Below are 21,066 nucleotides of genomic sequence, written 5' to 3'. Positions count from 1 at the left end.
GCTGCGCAAAACCTTTAGTAGGCTCTCGCTATATAAAGTCTGCACAAAAAGTAACGCAGCTGTTATAAATACGCCTATAGCTTCAGAACTAATAATTGTTTCCACGATATTTCTACATAGAAAGAAGGATGATTTATTTACGCGCATTTTGATACCCCATTTGTCAAATGTCGTTCAATATTATTCAACACAGTAGTGCTTTTAAAGAAAAAATACCCAAATTTAAAAGTTTACAGCGATCAATGGTTATTTCGCAACCACTGTGTGACGTAAAACCCTCCATTTATCTAAGCGCTGACTTCAAAAGCTGCAACTTTTAAATTCGGATATATTGTATTATAAACAATGCTGTGTTGTTAATATTGAACGAAATTGGACGAATGGGATATCAAAATGCGCGTAAATAAATCATCCTTCCTTCAAAGTTAAAATATTGTGAACACAATAATTAGTTCCGACGCTATAAGCGTATTTATAACAGTTGCGTTACTTTTTTGTGCAGTCTTTATGTACTACATGGTGATAACACATGGATATTAGGCCCTATTCTTAAAGAAAAGTCTCAATGTTATGCCTTACTACTTTCAATCATATCCGACATTTTCGACTTTATTACATTATAATATCCAACTATTTACATATTTACACATTGTACATATAAAAAAAATCTTTAAGTTTTTGCATTTCTGTATTCAGTTATATACAACTATTTTACATATTTCATGTATTTACTCATTGTGTTTCTCTATCTTTTCATTGTTTTATATTTCCAAGTAGGCCTGTGACACTATAACGTGTAAAATCCTGTAACACTAGAACGTGTAAAATTCAAACATTAGAACGTGTAACATTCTATTTACATATTTACACATTGTGCATACTAAAAAAAGCTTCAAGTTTTTGCATTTTTGTATTCAGCTATATACAACTATTTTACATATTTCATGTATTTACTCATTGTGTTTCTCTATCACAGCAAACACAAAACCGTTTTTAAAACGTTTTAGATAAGTTATATTTTGGGTTTTGGTTTAGGTAAAAACGTTTTAATAATGTCGGGTTATATAAAGGTCATGAAATCGTTTTAAACGTTTTGTATGAAAACACACTACAACAATATTTTAAAAATGTTTTTGAAATGTCATTGTAAATTATTTTTGCAAACATTTTTGGCCAAATATTTTGTCAACACTTGGAATACCAGCAATCACCTCACATCTCACGCAGGCTGACGCAGCTGATGACGTCACATGGCAATGGTAGATCATCTAAATGTGTGTGATATTATGATGTCTTGGCCCTGGATGTTGACCCTTCAACCTCCAAACATCTATCTCACTTCCCTGATGACAGGTATTGTTTCGATTACACTACTACATCGACGATAGGTTCCTGAATGTGCATGTATTTGAATTGTGTTTTGTAATTCATGTTACATGTCACTCTGAGTTTCATCGATGATGTCCATCGAAACCTTTGCGGGCGCCGAATCTAAAATTAAACACGGAAAAATGTTTAAAAGTGACAGCAAATTAATGCAAAGGAAATATAATTTAACTACAGGGTGTCTCTGAAAAATTGGTAGCGGGCCAATGCCGGTTCATTTGCTTTACTTTTAAGGATAATATCAATAAAATTAGTTGAACTCAAAAACACTAAGTATGGGGTTTACCAATATTATCCTTTTTAAACCATCGAATTAACTAATGTTGTTAAGAAAATATTTCCTAAACAACATAAGTAAATTCGATGATTTAAAAAGTCTTCTATTGACAAACCCCCATACTTTGTGTTTCCTAGTTTTATATTTATCCTTGCAAGTAAGCAAAAGAATCCACACTAGCTGATGTACCAATCTTTCAGAATTCCTCTCATGAATTGTTGGGACGGATAACGTAGATGAAAATCTGACAAATCATCAAAAAATCCTAACATACCCTGCAAGTAAAATTGGACATTTCACTAAAAGTGGGAGGCTTAGCCTGTCCGTATAAAGTGCAATTGAGTATAATAGCCCAATTTAACTATTTTTTAATTTTTACCTGCTCTATTACGTTCTTGAACTTGAAGCATTAAACCATCGACGGTTTCTGAAAAAAAAACAGATACAATTTTTTTGGTATGATTTATCGAAAGAAATCGAAGATATGGCGCTGAAAGATTTACGAGTAGGCCTATATATAATTATATTTAAGTAAGTAAAGCGAATAGCCCTCATGCCTCAGTTGTCTGATGATCACATTAGCGTTACTCAGAGTTACACCTTTCGTTCCACAAGTTTTACTTGTATGGTTATATTTATTTATATCGATATAACCATCATAAAATTAGAAGCAAAACTCTAAGTATATGAATAATAACAAATTGTATCACCGCAAATCTGACAAAAATCATTCAACTATGAACGATCAGCGACAGCGCCCCTTTCTAATATGCGACTACATTGGGTGAGGTTACCATGGTTACCGATTTTTAACGGCGCGGCGAAAATCCAATTTGCCGTGGTTGCTGCATGTACTCGCGCTTGGCGAATCGTGTGAGTCACTTTGTGGGTCACGCGTACGAGAGAGACGGTTTATAGAAAACTATTATTCGGTATTATGCAAAACTCGAGACGATATAATAAGATTATAACTTTAACTAAACCTGTAATATCAGAAAATAAGAAAAGTCGAGGCCTAATCATCAACTAAAATATCACAGTTCTTACCAAAAGTTGGTTGTATAGTCTCTCGTCTGGTAGTCTCAAAGAGGCTGAAGGGTCTTTGATAGCTAGGACGCCTTAAGAATCCTGAATTTAACCGACTCTGTCGCCTCTTCTTTAGTAGTGATAACTTTCTGTCAAGGCGACTGTGTGCTTCAACTGCTGGTACGAATACTTCATCGTCATCCATATATTGACGGGAATATCGAGTATGCTGTAATATGCAGAAAATGTTAACAGATAAAATGATATTATTAGTATGCAACGTGACCATTTTTAATTTACCGCTTTCTCTACAAAATGTTTGTAACCTGGTACATTGAAGAGATCATGACCGCTGACCGCTTCAATCCTATAAAGATGTGTTTCGATCGCAAGAAAAATGATATAGGTATTCGTGTACAAATATTTGATACATTCTGAAGCCAAGAACGAGTGAACTATGGTACCGTTTGGTTTGAAACAGTTTGTCATGTTTATATTCCATCCGTATATGATATACAGACCACAAGCCAAATTTTGAATGTCGTTATAATTTGGCATACTGACCTGAGACATCGCATGGGTTCACCCAAATTAACTGTTGATAACTATTTTCTTTCAAGAACAATCAAAACGCATTCTCACCGTTTTATGTGGTCTAATGAAGTTCTGGTCCAAGATATCCATCTCATTTTCTTCTTCAATAACACTTTCAATAATACTTTGCTCGCGAGAGCTAAAGAAATAAACGATAGTATATTTATTAACTTCATATTATAATTGCTTTGTTCATAAATAAAAATGTAGATTTGACTTAGTTTTACTTAGAATTAGTTGCATATCATAAACAAATAATTATTATACAAGTATAATCTCTGATATAATGTTTATAATGCATAACCTTAACTTGAAATCAGTGAACTAAATACCCAACATCATAAATTTGCGAGACTGTAAAATCTTGACGCTAACCTGCTTCAAAAATGACTGCACTGCGAAATAAACACCTATTTTGCTCCATAATCAAGACGAATTTTGGAAATAAACAGGTCAAACAGATGACTAATTGATAACTATTGGTCCAATGTCACAGAATGATATAGCCGGGACAAATTCGCACAAAGAGCAAAAACTTGTGCGCCAGTTTAATTCCCAAATAGGTCAAAATTAAGGTATACTTAATTAAATATACGTATACACACTAAGCCAAAAAAGAAACTTACAATTTTTCACATGGTCATATCTTACAATCCTGTCCATCAAAATGAACCAAAATTACACACATGATTACTTCAATACCCCACTCTAAACACATGTCATTAAACAACCAAGCAGTTGTCCAACTGACATAACAGCAAAATGCACTGATATGAAACGGCTTCCTGGACCACATTCACAGCCCGATAATTGGCACCCAACACAAGAAATCTGTGAGTACGTGGAATAGTGTGTAACAAGAACTGTTTCTTGAAGAAAGTGTGTGAAAAGCAGAAGCAGCCACGTTCCACACTATTCCACTTACTCTTTGGAAATTGTCACCTGTGTATGGATCTTGTACGCATTCTCACAGATTTATTTGCTGGGTGCCAATTATTCGCCTGTGAATGTGGTCCGGAAAGCTATTCCGTGTCAATGCATTTTGCTGTTGTGTCAGTTGGACAACTGCTTGGTTACTGACATGTGTTTAGAGTAGAGTATTGAGGTAATCTTGTGTGTAATTTTGGTTAATTTTGATGGACAGGATTTAAAATATGACCTTGCAAAAAATTTATGTTTCTTTCTTGGCTTAGTGTAGTATTATACTTTCCATTTGAAACAGTGTAGTCTAAAAACTGGGTAGAAAGTATTAGAAAGTATTTTAACACTTACAATCCACCATTGATGTATGCTGTCAATCCATCATTATGTAATGCTTGAAGATTAATTGCCGAAGGGCTAATGGGTAATGCTCCATAGGTTTGAATATATTGTATAGCCTCGTCTTCTTCTAACTGAGCAGCCACTTCCAAGATCTTGTTTTGTTTTTCATTTTCTTCGTAGTCTCTCAGTAAGACCCGCTCAATATATTTACTATTGAAGTGTTCCCATCTTCAAAGAAAATAAAGTATCATGATTACAAATTGTATTTATTTTGAAAAGTATCTCTGTCGACATTTATGAATTGTTTTAAAGAAGAAAACTTATTCTGTCTGCTGCGAAGCAATAAATAGTTAACTTTTTTAAATGAAAAACATGCATATTGATTTTGTTTCTGTTCATAAAGGTATATATATTCGAAATAACAGAATTATTCCGAATTGCATCCCCAATCAGATTAATTTCATATAGTTTTGGGTGAACCATCATGTCAGATGAGACTTATGGCCTTAAACCATAATGTGATGTTCCCTGATTAATTTTATTTGTTCAGTTATTTTTGTTGGCATTTAAGATCATTTCATGACAGCTGGTAAGTCCCTTTCATGTAAGATAAAGAGCGCCTAATGTTTGTTTACAATAACATCATCAGTCAAGTCTATATTAATATATGATATTGCTAGCCGATTGATGATCTGATCGTAGATCCGATACAAGTCGGCCATAGCAGACCACACTGCAACAAATAATCACGTGATTTGGTGGGAAGAGGCCAAAGTCATCGACCAAGAGGCTAACAAAACAACCTGTTGGCTCAAAGAGGCCATCTGGATTAGAATTAGAGGCAACACAGACGTACAGACTTGATCATCGGATCTACGATCAGAATCGATCATCAATCAGCAAGCAACCCATTGTGACGTCATCAAAATCCGTCACAAAGATTGCCAATAACAGCTAGAAACACCACCACTCACCAAACTAGTGAACAAGATTCCTGATAGGAATCGAAATATTTCTAGTGAGTACCTAACTTTACTTATTTGGATCTGTTTTGAGAACATTTGCGAAGTGAATGGGAAAGTGACATCATTTTGTGTTTCTTCGATGCCCCAAAGTATGTGCCAGTTGTCTCCAAGTCTACAATGGATTTCATGGGACATACGTTTGGAAGTGGATATTGCTTCTGATAGTCGTCTGTGACTTAATAAGCGAAACTGATCAACAACAAGAACAAGACTGCTGGATAAGTAAAGGTGCTTTCAGCCTTCGGTCTTCTGTATATAGACTATTCCTAAAATTGGTACTTTCCAGCCGTTGATGGGGTGATCATCGATACATATCGATATCACGTATTACTAGGCATGTCCACTAAAAATTGAAGTACATTTAAATTGATTCAGACCTAACTTATTGGCTTGGAATTGATGAAAGAAACATTTTGGCGTTTAAATAATCTTAATCGGACGTTTCATTCCAGAGATATGGCCTTTCGAGTGTCACGGTTTTATATAGGGCTGCTAGAACATGTTAAAAGTTAAAGTCCAAAAGGAATACTAACAGAAAGTGCAACTTTAAGGTACTTTTTCTTAATGTATTTATTAACTAGCGTTATCTGGAACATTATATTTGCTTATAACAACATGAAAATAAGATCATCCTGAAAATTTAATCGATTTTGTTGACATACAACAAAAAATATAAGACCTCAAAACCCATGGTTTGTTTGGTGAAACCTCAAGCATGATCATAGATGGCCGCCATGGAAAATATCTCCATAGAGGAGATGAACAATAAGTGCATTATTTCAAATGAATAGCGGTAGTCTTAAACATTGTTCAATCTTTTAAGGTTAGCACATTTTATCTTCAAAAATTATTATATTTCATCATGGCATAAGTTTGGTAACATTAATCACTACCAATTTTGAGAAATTTGCTCCAACTCAAAGGTTATCTTTACTACATTGAGCAATACACTGTGTGTGCATGTGCCCACTATGGTTTCCGAGAGTGTGTGGTTCCCAGTAGTTTCTCTCCCTATGGATATAGGTACACGGTCTGTAACACAGACTAGGTAGTGAGTAGTGCACGGGGAAGTAAAAGATTTGAGATGGGCCGCGGTAGGCTTAAACATTCTTAAATTTCTTAACATCCTGCACATTTTGTCTTCAAAAATAGTTAAATTTTATGAGTATGTAAGTTTGCTTGTCTGATTCACTCCAAATTCGGAGATAATTGCGTTTGAACACCTGATGCACGGAATGGTGTCACTTCAACCTGTTGTAGTTCTCATCTCATTAAATTTTTTCATTAAAAATTTTGATCTCTTCATGAAGGAAGGTCCTCTCTATTTACTGACCAAACAGGAAAAAGTTTGGTTAATGTTTTCTGGTGGAATCAGGAATTTCTTGAAACACCCTGATATAGGCCCACATTTGGATCAAAACAAGTATGTGCGCCATTTAACAGGCCTGGGATTTCTTGTATCGATCACTTTCTCCATAGACAATACGTGTGTGAGTGTACGCACACAGTAAATGAAAAATCGTTCTAGTGGAAATAATAATAATAATTTATTCTTATATAGCGCATTACATCAAAGACCACAAGGCGCTTTACAATTAAAACATGTGTACATAAAAACAAAATACCCAATGAATTATAAATATACATCATTAAGAAATAAGAAACAAATGAAATAGGCACACGATGAACATTGCACAAAAGGGATTGCACGGAAAAAATGCATGCAAAATGAGCAGAGAAACAACTAAGTGAAATGTTCAAAGTGACGGCATAAGCAATAAAGCAAAATAAGTTTAACCAAACAACAATTTTATATAAACAAAGGCAATATACTGCAAACAAATATCAGAGATGAAATTAGAATCATAAAACACATTTTTTTTTTTTTTTTTTTTTAAACGCCAAGCTGTACACTACATTGATAACACGAGAGTAGAAAAAAAAAAAAAAAAAAAATGAAGTATACAGCGAAGCAATTAAACACATGATCGATTCAATGCAATATCAAAAATGGCAAACAGAAATCAAATTGAATATGAAAAATTCCAAACAAATGGATACTTTTAACGCAAACAATACCAAAAGTGGTGAAGCAAACATATTTACACCAGGTATAATACTCAAATGAACAGAGCAATCACGAGAACAACCAAGAAAATAACTTGAGTTATACGAGGTGTAGGCAAAATATTATGCGAAACATATTGCACACTTTTTAAACATAATTAATAACCAAAATTGCACAAATATTAATAATACAATAATATCAAAATATCAACAAACAATACCAAAGTGGCGAAGCAAACATATCAACACCAGGTATAATGCTCAAATGAAAAGAGCAAGACACATCACGAGAGCAACCAAGAAAAAATAACTAAAACGATTTGTAGACAAAATATTATGTGAAACATATTATTGCACATTTTTTTAAAACATAATTGATAACAAATATTTTCATAATAATTAATAATACAATAATATCAAAATATCAACAAACAATAGCAAAGTGTCGAAGCAAACATAATTATCTACACCAGGTATAATGCTCAAATGAAAAGAGCAAGACACGACATGAGAGCAACCAAGAAGAAACTTGAGTTATACGAGGTGTAGACAAAATATTATGCGAAACATATTGCACACTTTTTTAAACATAATTAATAACAAAACTTGCATAATAATTCATAATACAATAATATCAAAATACAATGTAATAGTTCAGACAATGAGTATACAAGATCCAAATGATGAAAAAATTTGCGAGTGACACGAAGATACACGAAGCACAGAAAATGATGGCAATGCTAACATGATGCAGAACAATGACGTTATTAACTAGAGGAGAGGTTACTAGCACTTCACTCTAGTTAAATCAGAATAATATTGCGAAAATTAATCAGAAGCAGATGGAATGATATACTGTATGCAAAATGAAGCGATAAGTGACACAAGGGGAGAGGTTGCTAGCACGTCACCCAAGTGTTGTGGTGATGGTTAATCCACGCAAAACTGTGAGCAAACATAGTAGATGACGAAATCATAGACAAAAACCACCAGGGGAGAGGTTACTAGCACTTCACCCTGGTGTGATACACTAAATAATGCATAAAAGAGCTCCATTTATAAATTCGCGAAAAGCAAAAACATATCAAACATGAAAACATTGGCGAAAAAGATGTGTCTTTAATCTTGACTTGAACATTGGCAGAGATGTAGCTTGACGGACATCTGCGGGCAGGCGATTCCACAGAGTTGCTGCAGCGACTACAAAGGATCTATCACCGTAGAATTTCGTGTTTGAGCGAGCGAGTTGGAGACGTGTTGCACATGACGATCGTAACGGTCTTGTAGGAACATACAGATTAACAAGATCACAAATAAACGCAGGCGCCATTTCATTCATGGCTTTGTATGTGAGTAACAGGATCTTAAACATAGATCTGTATTCAACAGGTAACCAATGCAGTTGACAGAGCAAAGGTGTAATGTGCTCACGGCGAGATGCACACAAAACAAGACGAGCGGCGGTGTTTTGAACACGTTGGATCTTCGCGATTTCAGATTGAGATAAACCATACAAGAGGGAATTGACGGAGTCCAGCCGCGATGTCACGAAAGCATGTACTAGCCTGCAAGTCGTGTTGTTATCCAGATATTGTCGTATCTGACCGATTTTTCTGATGGCACACATAGCAGACCTACAAAGATTATCCACGTGATTTGTCATACGAAGTGAAGAATCCATAACAGCTCCGAGGTTACGAGCTCGTGGTGAAGATTGAATCACGGTTTCACCGATGGATAATTGGGAATGCACTGCAGGTGACTTGCTGAACTGAGAGGAGAAATGGATAAACTCAGTCTTCTTATCATTGAGAACCAACTTATTAGTTGAGCACCAAAACGTATATCAGCAATGCAGGTTTCAATCTTCTTTATTGCGGACTCTCGATCTTCAGGATTGAATGTCAAGTATAGCTGAGTGTCATCTGCGTATACTATGCTACTGACACCATGCGATTGTATGAGGTCATGAAGGGGCGCACTATAGAGTGTAAATAACAGCGGCCCAGCAACCGATCCCTGGGGACACCGTAGATTAATGGCAGTGCATCAGAGAGAACATTTTGATGCTAACAGACTGAGTACGTCCACTCATGTACGACTGGATCCAGCTTAAGGCAGTATCTTGTATTCCATAGCGTGTGGCAAGGCGGCGAAACAGGAGACCATGATCAATTGTATCAAATGCCGCCGAGAAATCCAAGAGGACTAGAAAAGCCTCTTGGCGCTGATCAAGGGCGCTTAAGATGTCATTCTGGACACGTAATAAGGCGGTTTCCGTACTATGATGACGTCTGTAAGCGGATTGAATGCGGGAATGTAAGTGGTTGTCGGTAAGATAAGATTGTAGCTGCAGAACGGCAACTCTCTCAATAACTTTGCCTAAATATGGCAAATTGGAGATAGGACGATAGTTGGCGTACACGTCTCTGTCCAGGCCAGGTTTCTTTAGCAGCGGACGGATGCAAGCATGCTTAAAGGACGAGGGTACGACGCCAGTGGAAAGAGATTCATTAACGATGGTAGTAATGGTCGACAGCAGGTCATGTAAGCACAACTTTAAGAGCGAAGCTGGAAGGGATCTAGGCGACATGATGTAATTGAAGCAGACATTATGATCTTTAGCACATCTTCCTCTGAAACAGTCAAAACTCGGAGAATGAATGAGAGCAGATTTCCGGGATTTCAGTCGAAATTGGCAGGTCAACATTATTGTCTAAGCTATCACGAAGTTTTTTCACCTTGTCAACGAAGAACTGTGCAAAGCTGTCAGCAAGTGCCTTCGGACAATCATATGACGGCAAGGTTTCTTCGGGCTTAGGACTAGATAGCTTGTCGACGACTCTGAACAGATCTTTAGGCTCTGAGTCAGTTATCTGAGAACGATGAAATTCATTCTTCGCTTTATTCAGAAGGTCTTTGTATTGAACACATTGTTGCTTAAACTGTTCTTTATCAACAACCAGTTTCGATTTCAACCACTTTCGCTCAAGACGACGTCTCTCTTGTTTAGCAGCACGGAGAGTGTCCGTGTACCATGGAGCATGAGGTCTGAGTATTACAGAACGCTGAAGTAACGGGGCATGTATGTCCAAAATATCTGACAGAGTTGTAGAAAACTGATGTGCAAGATCTTCCAGTTCACCGGACGGAGAGGTTAACAAAACTGACTCGTGTATGTCTTTGGTGAATGTTTCAGTATCGATACTGCGAATTCTTCGGGTTTCAACACGTTTAACACTTGGCGCTGGTCGTAACATGTTGACAAAGCATTTAATTGCAGAGTGATCCGATGGCAAATCATGGTGCGTTGAGGGGGACATCACGAGATCGTCATCCTTTCTTGATATGATTAGATCCAACGTATGTCCTTTCTCATGGGTAGGTCCAGTGATATGTTGTTGAAGACCTGATAGCTCGAGTAGATTGGAAAACGAGGCAGCTTCGCGATCATCTGGATCGTCAACATGGACGTTAAGATCACCAATGATCAGGAGATTTTGAATTACAACCAACGACTCAAGAAGTGTGGAGAATTCATCCAGAAACATGCGGAAAGTGAGTTGATTTTCGCTGTTTTCTGGTGGTCGATAAATAACAACAAGACGCATCGAGGTGGAATTTGATTGAACAGTTACATCCATGTGTTCAAACGCTTTGTATGTGGGGCTATCATTGATGTTAAAAGACACCCCATCACGGATAAGAACACCAACTCCACCAGCTCGCTTAAAAGTCCGTGGAACATGGTGCAGCTTAAAATTTGGAAGGGTATTGCCGATGTCGGCAAGAGTGCGATGGTCTTTTACTCCTCCAGTAAACCATGTCTCGGTTACAGCAATAATGTCCAGTTTATGATTAATAGCAAAATCACAGAAAGAGGCTGTATTAACAGTGGTCATCCCTAGTATTACATCAACAAAAACGAGATCAAGAAGGGTATCACGTGATTATACTGAGCATAACAAAATAATCACTCTTGACCACGCTTTCGTTATTTCATTTATAGATATTGGTGTGATAAAAACATCAACGGCTGGAAAGGGCTAATTATAGAAATAGTTAAAGAAAGTGTTATACTCACTTCTTTTTGAACTGATAATGTCCAAAATGATCAAGAATATCTTCGATTCCAGCCATGACATGGGCATTTACCTTGGAAATATAAAACACATTTAGACGAGTATAATTAACTCCAATGTGAACCTTCTTCGGGGGTTTTGGATATCAAACTTTTGTGGGCGCAAACGGCGCTTGCTTTTTCCCCATTTAAAGACAAAGACAGCGGGCATTTGGGTAGCGGGGGATTGTCGCAATCTATCCAACATTAACACGTCCACTCCAAGAGATCTGAGAACACACAGAGGGCTTCAAGATATCCCTATTTTTGGAGGTAGCTCAACGTAAAATGTCATTTACATTTCCGAAGAAAAAAACTCTTTTAATAGTTTCTGACAGGACCAGGGCCAGCAGGTGGCACGGATACGGTGATTGATATTATTTCAAGTACACCTTGCTGTGAAATGCTGATTTATCCTGTTGATGATTATAGTCAATTATAATTATAATTATTAGCCAATATATAGTTATGGTATTTATTTATTTACACATAGATTGCGGTAGAAAACGGGGAAATTCCGGTACGGCGAAGGCTTCGTTTTTGATGAACATTGAACTCTATAATTATAGAAGCATAATTATTTCGTGACCATTGACCAATATAATTATTGAAGCTTGCGACAGATACAAAGTTCAATATTATCATGCATCATCGTAAATCGACAATTACTAACAATGCAAATAATAAGTGCGCTTCTTTACTTGAGATAATAAAGTTCATGCGTTATTGTTAAATTGTTCACGGACTGATAACGAGTATGTTTTTAATGCTCTGTGTGTTAGCCATAGGCTGTAACATAAAAAGTCCAAATTTTGAGATATTTTCTCAAAATATTAAGAGCTATCTTAAAAACCACTGAACCAATAGTAGGCTTGTTTATATACAATTCTGAAATTTTTGAATTTGGAACTTGTCTGCAGTCGACACCCGCATGGAGCAGGTTAAACTGTGCCGAAGCCTGGCGGGTTTGGCATAGCGCATCATAAGTCATTAAGTTGGATTTAATGTGAGTTTGAAAGAACGAAATTTAGCATAAAGGTAAAGGATTATACTGACAAAGCTTAAATTATGCAACATCAACAAACGTGTGGTAATATTTTGCATTTTCGGCAAAGATATTTGAACAAATTTAGGATAAAAGAGCAAAAGTTAAGAACAGATCCAGCGTTCAGTCTTGAACATTTGACATGAGTATGTGACATGCTGACATGGCTTTTCTTTTTGATGATATAAATTGGATCGATTGAGCCCATATTTATTGGTATAGATTTTAAAAATATTGAGCGAGACTTAATCAAACCCAATATTTAAAACTCAAAGCGAGACCAATAAAATAATATTGGGCGTAAAACATTCAATTTTATCATTAATATTCTCACACACTTGCATTCGTCAAAACATAGTAATGGGCGCTTACCTGTTTATATATCTTTTCATTCATGGTTGGTTTAGCTACCTCGTGTTTCTTTATATCCAAAATATTTACCAAAGGTTTAATTGTGATACCCTGTTGAAGAGATAAAAACCTCACAGTTAAATTAAAGCAATGATGAGAACATTATTAGTTGCTGTATAATGAAAATCAATGCCGCAATAAATGAAAAACATACATAAGTGAGATTTTATATAAGGCTAGAATTGCAAGTTAAAATAACTATTTGCCTATAGATGGGTTGACCTCAATGCTTATTAACAAAGGCAAAGGACTGGTATATCGATATGATTGAGGGAACTGCATACAACCACTACACTGTTCAATAACCTTGTTGTGATGTGGCGGGAGTTTTAAAAGCATGGGCGCGCATACTGCCATGCAAGGAACCATGGAACAATGGGAATGGGAATCGCCGACAAACTGCCCGGCAATGACGTCGCAGGTTATCTCATCTATTTGCCGTAGAAGTGATGATGTAATAGGTTGCATTTATTCCTGTGTATGTCTGCAATCAAAGATTGAATACAATACCGCTCTTTTCAAAGATACTAATATAGAAGGTGCGGCGAGGAATCATCATTTATATGAATATTCTATAGATAATTACGATCCAGGTCTTCATTCCTTTCTCTGACATCCATGGTTCAATGCTTAGGTACCACGTGAATGTAGTAATGCAGGGCGATATATTCAAAAGTTGTATTCATCTATTTCAATGGTAGTTAATCCTATTACATCATCACTTCTGCGGTGATACTAGACGTGTGGTACGTAGTATTATTATAATCGTATTGGTGCTAATAATACAAAGCCTACTGCGCACTCGCACTCTGTCGTCCCAGTCTCTTGTTAAAAATCTGTTCAAAAAAACCTAGCATTAGGGCCTATATCTTCTTGTTAACTGTAGTTTGCAAGATACGTACCTGTACAAACATAGTAAACATGACCACGACAACAGTAGTCGTGAACATGATTTTTTTGCTAGCTACTATATCTTCACATAACAGCGCCACCAAAGAGAAGGCAATAGCTCCTCGAATGCCCCCATAACCCATCACGAACTGATCCTTTTTGCTGATCTCTGCGAGACGGAATCGATTCATCAGAGCTGTCTGCCATATAACACCTGCAACAAAGTCAGTCATAAGTTATTATCAGTTAAGCTTTTCTATTACTTCGTATCAGTGAAATGTAATAGAATATTCTTAAGAGCTTGGAAGAAATACAGAGCGATAAAAAGGTCGGATATTTTTTCCTATAAATCCTGTTATACCTTAAAACATGCATAAATCAATTTGCATGGTAACCATGTACCTTCCCAGAATGGTAAAGATTGTAAAGATTCTTGTGGTAAGCAGTGAATCTAACGTAACTTCCCAGATACGTATGTCATCAATGCTACGGTATATGATCAAAAACAATGTTATAATAATATCAACCCGTGTCTTACGAAGGTATTTCTTGTTTACATGCCTTGCCATGGGGATGGGGTTGATACAAGCACCCCTTTCTGCTGGGTTTATATACCATCCTATTATATTTGGTACCTATGTATAACTACATGTACTGCTAGATAAGTACTAGCATTCTATACGTAATGTCTTAATGACGTCATAATGTAAGTGTGCCCTCGCAAAATTGGAAGTTGGAACTCAACACCTCTTAGAATATTGAGTTAAAATAAATATCCCTGTGCCTCAACCCCGTTACCCTCGAGGGTTGTTTGACTACCCTTCCCCCGGGCAAGATGCTAAGTCAAAAACAAATTAACAAAGGTTAACGTTTAAAGGCAACAACAAGCGTTCTTTTTGTTTGTCACTCCTACCAAAATCTACATACCCAAAAATCTATACACAAAACAGAATAGTAGTGTGAAGCACACGAAAACGGTGTCCCATTTGTGAATATCGCGCTCAGCTAAGGTTGTATCACCAAGGAAGATGAAGATGAGTGTCTCGCTGAGACTACTCAACATCTTGATGACGTGACGTAACGTAGTCCGAGATTGAGCAGAAATGTTTTTCTCTACGTAAGGCTTCATAAACATTGCACAGAACACGACTCTGTAATGATAAATAAACATATCATGTGTTAGTAAAATCAGAGTAGTGAAATTGATTACTGTGTCGTTATGCTTCATTTGCCTTCCAATGTGTTCCAGCCAGAACCATAATAGGTTTCATTTTAATGAGTGTGTGGAATGTCGTGAAAGACTCACCCAGACCATATACAATTTAAAAAAAGCTCCACTTAAAGTAAGTTTTTCAATCAGTGCCCTTCAAGAATATCATTATATCAATTCTTTCCTTCAGAATAGAAGAAACAGGCAAATACTCCGATTTTTGATTGTTGCTATTTAAAATAGGCATATTATGAACAGATATTATTTTCGAATAAAGTACAATTTAACATGAATGGATCGTGTTAAGTTTATAATCAAAATAGAGTAAAATTACTAATGATGCTTCCACCAATACATTCTGATAAAACACAATTGTGATACGAAGTAATCTTGAAATAAAATCATCCTTGTCTTAATACATAATAATCAGAGCTTTTTAAAGGTTAATGGACCTAATGGTTGTCAAGTTTTGTTGGCTTGATCGTGAACCCATTAGCAACCTTCAACTTGTTACATCGCTTCAAGCATTTCGAGAGTGTTATACATACATTTGCAGTGTGTGTGTGTGTCTTCGTCCTCCATTGAAACTTAGAGAAACATCCCGGGGAAATAATACTCAAACTATTTGACAATGTCACCAACACTTACGATAATATAGGTGATAATGTGAGCATCTCGGCTGTCAGATAAGATGCATAGCTCATTGCAAGCACTATGATTGGCTCAACGATGATCACGTGATGTGTAAATCTGGTCAGAAAAGCTGTTAAAAACCCAAATGTCAGGCCGACTAATGTTCCACCGATGCCAACCACGAAAAAGGAAAACAGCCCAGAAATAACAATACCTGCGTCCAAATTTTCTTCACCAATCTCGTTGAATGTTTCAAACATTCTATAAAGCACCTGAAGGGATAATGTTTTAAAGAAATTGGCACTCATGTCACATATTACCAATTCTATTCATACTTAGACGTAGTTGCGTATGAAAAAATTGTTCCATATTATTCATCTAAAATCCAAAAAGTTGATAATGATGATAATATCTTGTTGATTTAAACAGAAACATAAATACATATGACATAATTCGATAATTCGATAATTATGTGTTAAATGAAGAGCAAATGTTTGTGAAATTCTGCTGCAGAAAAAACTAAGGTATCCTGATATATTTACGTTATGCTGCAAACAAGCAATATACGGGATAATTACAATTGTAACGGCGTCATTCAGCAACGATTCTCCGAACACCAGAATATGTAAAACTTCGTTGACGTGGATTTCCTCGAATACGGATATGACAGCGACTGGATCTACTGCCGAGATCAGACTACTAAATGTAAGGCATTCCAAGAGGCGGATCTGATGTTGACAATAAAAAAATATAGACTGATATTAAAAAGACTAAACAGTGCAAGGTTTATTCTTCATGGTTTGAGGAGGATACCCCATACTTTTGTGACTTATTTATTATTTAATAACGTCTTAATTATTTAATTGATTTAGACTTGTAACTTGTAATATTAGCTTTAGTATGCGCATTACCTATAACTTCATAATACTACAAAACGTAATTTCGAAAAAAAATTGGCACTTATAATTATGACCTTCGATATCTATTTGAATGATAGGGAAGTACAAAAATATATCTTAAAGTTCACACTGTTTCTCAAAATATAAATAGCACTCGTGGACTTTGACAATGTGCGATTTTAAATAAGATTCTGCTATCTCAATAATTGTACCTACATCTTTCTCAAACCACAGTGATATTCCATACAGAGAAAATCCAATAGTCATTGCGTTAAATATAGTCCCCACGACAGCATAGAGCAGAATAGTGCCAACGTTGTTGAAGAATGCTTTGGATGGCATATAGTAGCCTGCTTCCAGCATGATTGGTGGCAAGAGGTAAATGAAGAACAGCTCACCATTAAGACTTCCTGATATTTCTCCGTGGTATTCATCAGGTGCAAAAGAAATAATGAGACCAATGACGAACCCAATGACGATAAGTAAACAACTTTCGGGAAAATAATCCGGACCTTGTGTATGATGAAAAGCTGTGGAAAAGAACACATGAATGAAATGGAAATAGGGCCTAGGATTAATTGTGGTATTCTGATTTTATCCTTATAATGTATCGACATAGAATACTTTCTTTAAAATGGCGGATACGGTGTTTCTATGTTCTATCTTCTATTTTGTATTGGAGCCTGCCATTAAAACAGCATCTTTCACAATTTTGAGTTGTATTGCTCTAGCGGTTTTCATAATCAAACATAACGATAGTACACTTCTGGTGTGATAACACAATTCACCACGTTTTTATTCACATTATCTAAACGAAACATATTTCGGGCGTTAATTTTCAATGGGGTTGTGAGAACAATATGAGCTTTCTTCTGATACCAAAATCTCAGTTATGATGAAGAATGGTGTTGAGGCTGTCCATCGGGTCACGCCCCTTTAAGTAAAATGAACAAAATTTGTATGATACATAAAAAATCTCAATCTAAATCTAAATGATGTTTCATATGTGAGCGTACACTACGAATGAGCCGTAAAGTCGGCAAATTGTATTCTGAGATGAGTGTAAAATGTGCGTGAAGGTCGTATTAGGCGCGACATGTTTCTCATTGTATAGCATTTAAACCAATCAATAATCCTATTGCTGAAGAGGATAATAATCTTCTACCTATTTCAATGGAATCATTACATAGCTCTAGTCTTTGTTTGCTGGTGGTGGGTTACAATTATATTTTGTCTAGGTATGTATAACCAACAATTAAGAATGAGAGGACATACCTGAACCTCGTTGACTTGGGATGATTTGAAATGACCGCCAATCATGATCTTATTATCAGCAATGTGGAAAAAGAGACACATGTAGAACCGAAAAAGGTACCATTTTGTTGAAGGAGCAGGGTTCAACAAACCATAACCCCGCTTCTTGATATCATTTGATGTCAAAATGATATAACATTTAAAGCTTATGATATATATTTTCTAAACACGAAATTAAACATTATTGACCGGGGCCGACTTTACGGCTGATTCGTAGTGTCCGGTCACATATGTACATTAATTTTGCTTTCTTCATGCTACATAATTATTTTATTTTGTCCGGCGCGGAAAATAAAATGAAAATATAATGGTATCCGGGCATAATGACATCGTGAAAGTTTGTTTTCATAAATACGATGAAACAGTTTTATAGACACAATTTTTTTTCTTCAAATACTTGCCTACTTTGACAGCGCTGGCTAAGAAGACCCAAATCAAAATTGTGTAGGGCACGTGAACTTCCATCCAGTTAAAGCCAATGATCTCATACTTCGTTATATTGTGTTCGTGACAATCTCCTGACATCTCCTCCGCGTCCCCCATCAGTTCATCCAAAGGTACACACTCTGCGACAAAACCGATTGAAGTTGTCAAAAGACAGAAGTATAAATGCCGGTAAGAAAACATGTTCGTTCACGCTGAATTTATCGCACATAAAATTATAATATCGAATATTATATTATATATAATATTGAATTGATGTCAGTTTAATAGCTATAATAAATAGTTTAAATAAACTTTAAAGTCAACTTAGTAATGGTGCAAAATGCACAAAGTGACTGTATGTGCTTGTAGCTCCCAGGTGAATAATAGAAATGAATCGCAGAAGGAAGTACCAGCCTGTTTTAAATTAATTTTGGGACCATCTTCTAAAGTTCAAGTTTACATTTCTCATAGACGCGGATACACCACTGATATCACAGTCCATATATCTATCTGTGAATCCTTATGCAAATAGATCCACTGACGATAACTCAAAATAATTGAGTCGGGTTTTTGTACACGCCAATGAACTAACAAAAATAATTATGACAATTCAAAACAAATACAGAATCATATAACCTGCCGGATATATAATTTGTAAATAGGGCACATGGCATTAATAGGGCTGAAACATGGTAAATGGTTGTGGAAAAGCTTATTCCAAAGTGAGCTTATTTACACCTATGGAAAATGAAAGGAGTCGGCTTGAAGCACATGTCAGCCTTTAATTTTTTTATTTGAATATTTTACCAGGTATTATTGTATGTTACATTATTAATATATTTTATTATGAGAATTGTTAGTTTAAAAACAAAACTTCAGCAATAGTAAACGTTCGGGACATATTTGGCTAAAATAAGCTAATTTGAATGATTTATGCACATTTACCTACATGGCTGATGCTCTGGCCTTCCGCCCCCTACTATCAAGTGCAAAATTTCCTGGACATATTTCGTGCACGTGATTAAGTAAAACCGTCCATGTGAAGTTCACCATGTGATATTTTGATTGTATAGATTCCAATCAGACGGTGGTGGAAGCGATATCGTCATTTTTGACGTCGCCATTGGATTAACACATAATCATGAAATCTTCACAAACAATTCTAAATTTGTTATGTGGTGTCAAAGCAAAATTATCTTACTCTGAAACCGTTGGGGTACGATATACAATGTACCACACTCTAAGTATGTTGTTTTTCAGTTTATAACTGCTAACCGTGTATTTTGAATGGGGCTGTCAGCCTTGTATTTTCGCCAGCCTCGAACGTCACGTCCCTCCCGCCCCCACCAAGCAATGTTGGAGCATACGTGTTACGCATTTCAAAATTTGGGCGTGTGGTAAACAACATTAGTGAGTTTGTGAAATGCAGATCAAAAGCACAAAATTCGATAATTACAGAGGATTATTTATTCAAAACCACTTTGCCATTAAAGCCTCTAAAAGTCGAAGTGAACGCGAAAATCTATAGTGAGCCGTAAATTAAGAACAAAAATACATCAATTTAAAAACAATAGTTTCCGCCTTTGACTGCAAAAATACCTGTTATGTATTATCTAGTTAAAAGATCAATTATTGCAAAGTTATTTGGTTTGTGTAAAAACACACCACATGTTGTTGAAAATTAGTAAAAGAGCTAATAGAAATACGACCTGTAGCAAATCACGTGGCTTTACAAAATAAGTTGAATTTATACTCCGCGCTCGGTGAGCGTTTGGTATTTAACCAATAAGGTAGCTCGCTTTTCCCGGAGTTCTATCTCATTGGCTAAAAACCAATAGGTATAGCTCAGCGATCCAGGACTATCTTAGGAATATTTTGTAAAATATATCTTCTTATTGCCCATTAATCCAAAAAATTATATTTTATAAACCATCAGCTATCATTATTTCGAGCTTGTTGCTAGACGGTTTGCAATGAATATGTGCACATCGATGATATGTCAGCAGGGTTACTTTCTCAATTTCTTTTACCAAAATGCTCTATTTAAAAATTCAAAGGACTACGTATTTTGATATTGGCACCAATGACGTCAATAAGAAAGAAACCTACTATCACTTTCAACCAGGATTTCATAACTTCAAGTCACACGACATGTTTTCTCATTTTCTATCACCTTTGTGTTACAATTGATGAGAAAGTGCTGATTCCTTGACTTTATCATTTATATATTAGCCAGATGCGTGTTGAAATTGTGCCCAACCCACTCCTACAGAAATTATATAAATATTCTTTTATATGTTTAATTTTGGGCTTTACGAGAAAGGTTCTGATGTAGGACGAGTCAGGCGATTAAATAATGGATATAAACATCTCAAAAGAAGTAACTAACTCCCTTAAATATTGACCATTATTCAAAAAGGGGCTATTGTATTACAAATCTGTAAAATGCGTTGGAAGCAGAATTTATGTCTGCGCATTT

General features: G+C 35.9%; 1 protein-coding gene across 1 annotated transcript; it reads right to left on the bottom strand.

Moving 5' to 3' along the window:
• Positions 1-1,403: 1,403 nt before the first annotated feature.
• On the bottom strand, positions 1,404-18,708 carry LOC140147252 (sodium/hydrogen exchanger 2-like). Its single transcript, XM_072169032.1, has 13 exons — positions 18,563-18,708; positions 17,064-17,377; positions 16,527-16,676; positions 15,964-16,220; positions 15,033-15,256; positions 14,117-14,319; positions 13,176-13,265; positions 11,723-11,793; positions 4,556-4,774; positions 3,332-3,422; positions 2,711-2,918; positions 2,043-2,090; positions 1,404-1,491 (listed from the first exon to the last, which is right to left on the bottom strand). The coding sequence occupies exons 1-13, from the start codon at positions 18,702-18,704 to the stop codon at positions 1,433-1,435; spliced, it is 2,076 nt and encodes a 691-aa protein (XP_072025133.1). The 5' UTR covers positions 18,705-18,708; the 3' UTR covers positions 1,404-1,432.
• Between the last annotated feature and the right edge of the window lie 2,358 nt (positions 18,709-21,066).

The sequence above is a fragment of the Amphiura filiformis genome, chromosome 3 (genome assembly GCF_039555335.1).
Source record: "Amphiura filiformis chromosome 3, Afil_fr2py, whole genome shotgun sequence".
Lineage (NCBI taxonomy): Eukaryota > Metazoa > Echinodermata > Ophiuroidea > Amphilepidida > Amphiuridae > Amphiura > Amphiura filiformis.
Note: the sequence above shows the minus strand (reverse complement) of the source record. Positions and strands in the feature narration are given on the sequence as shown.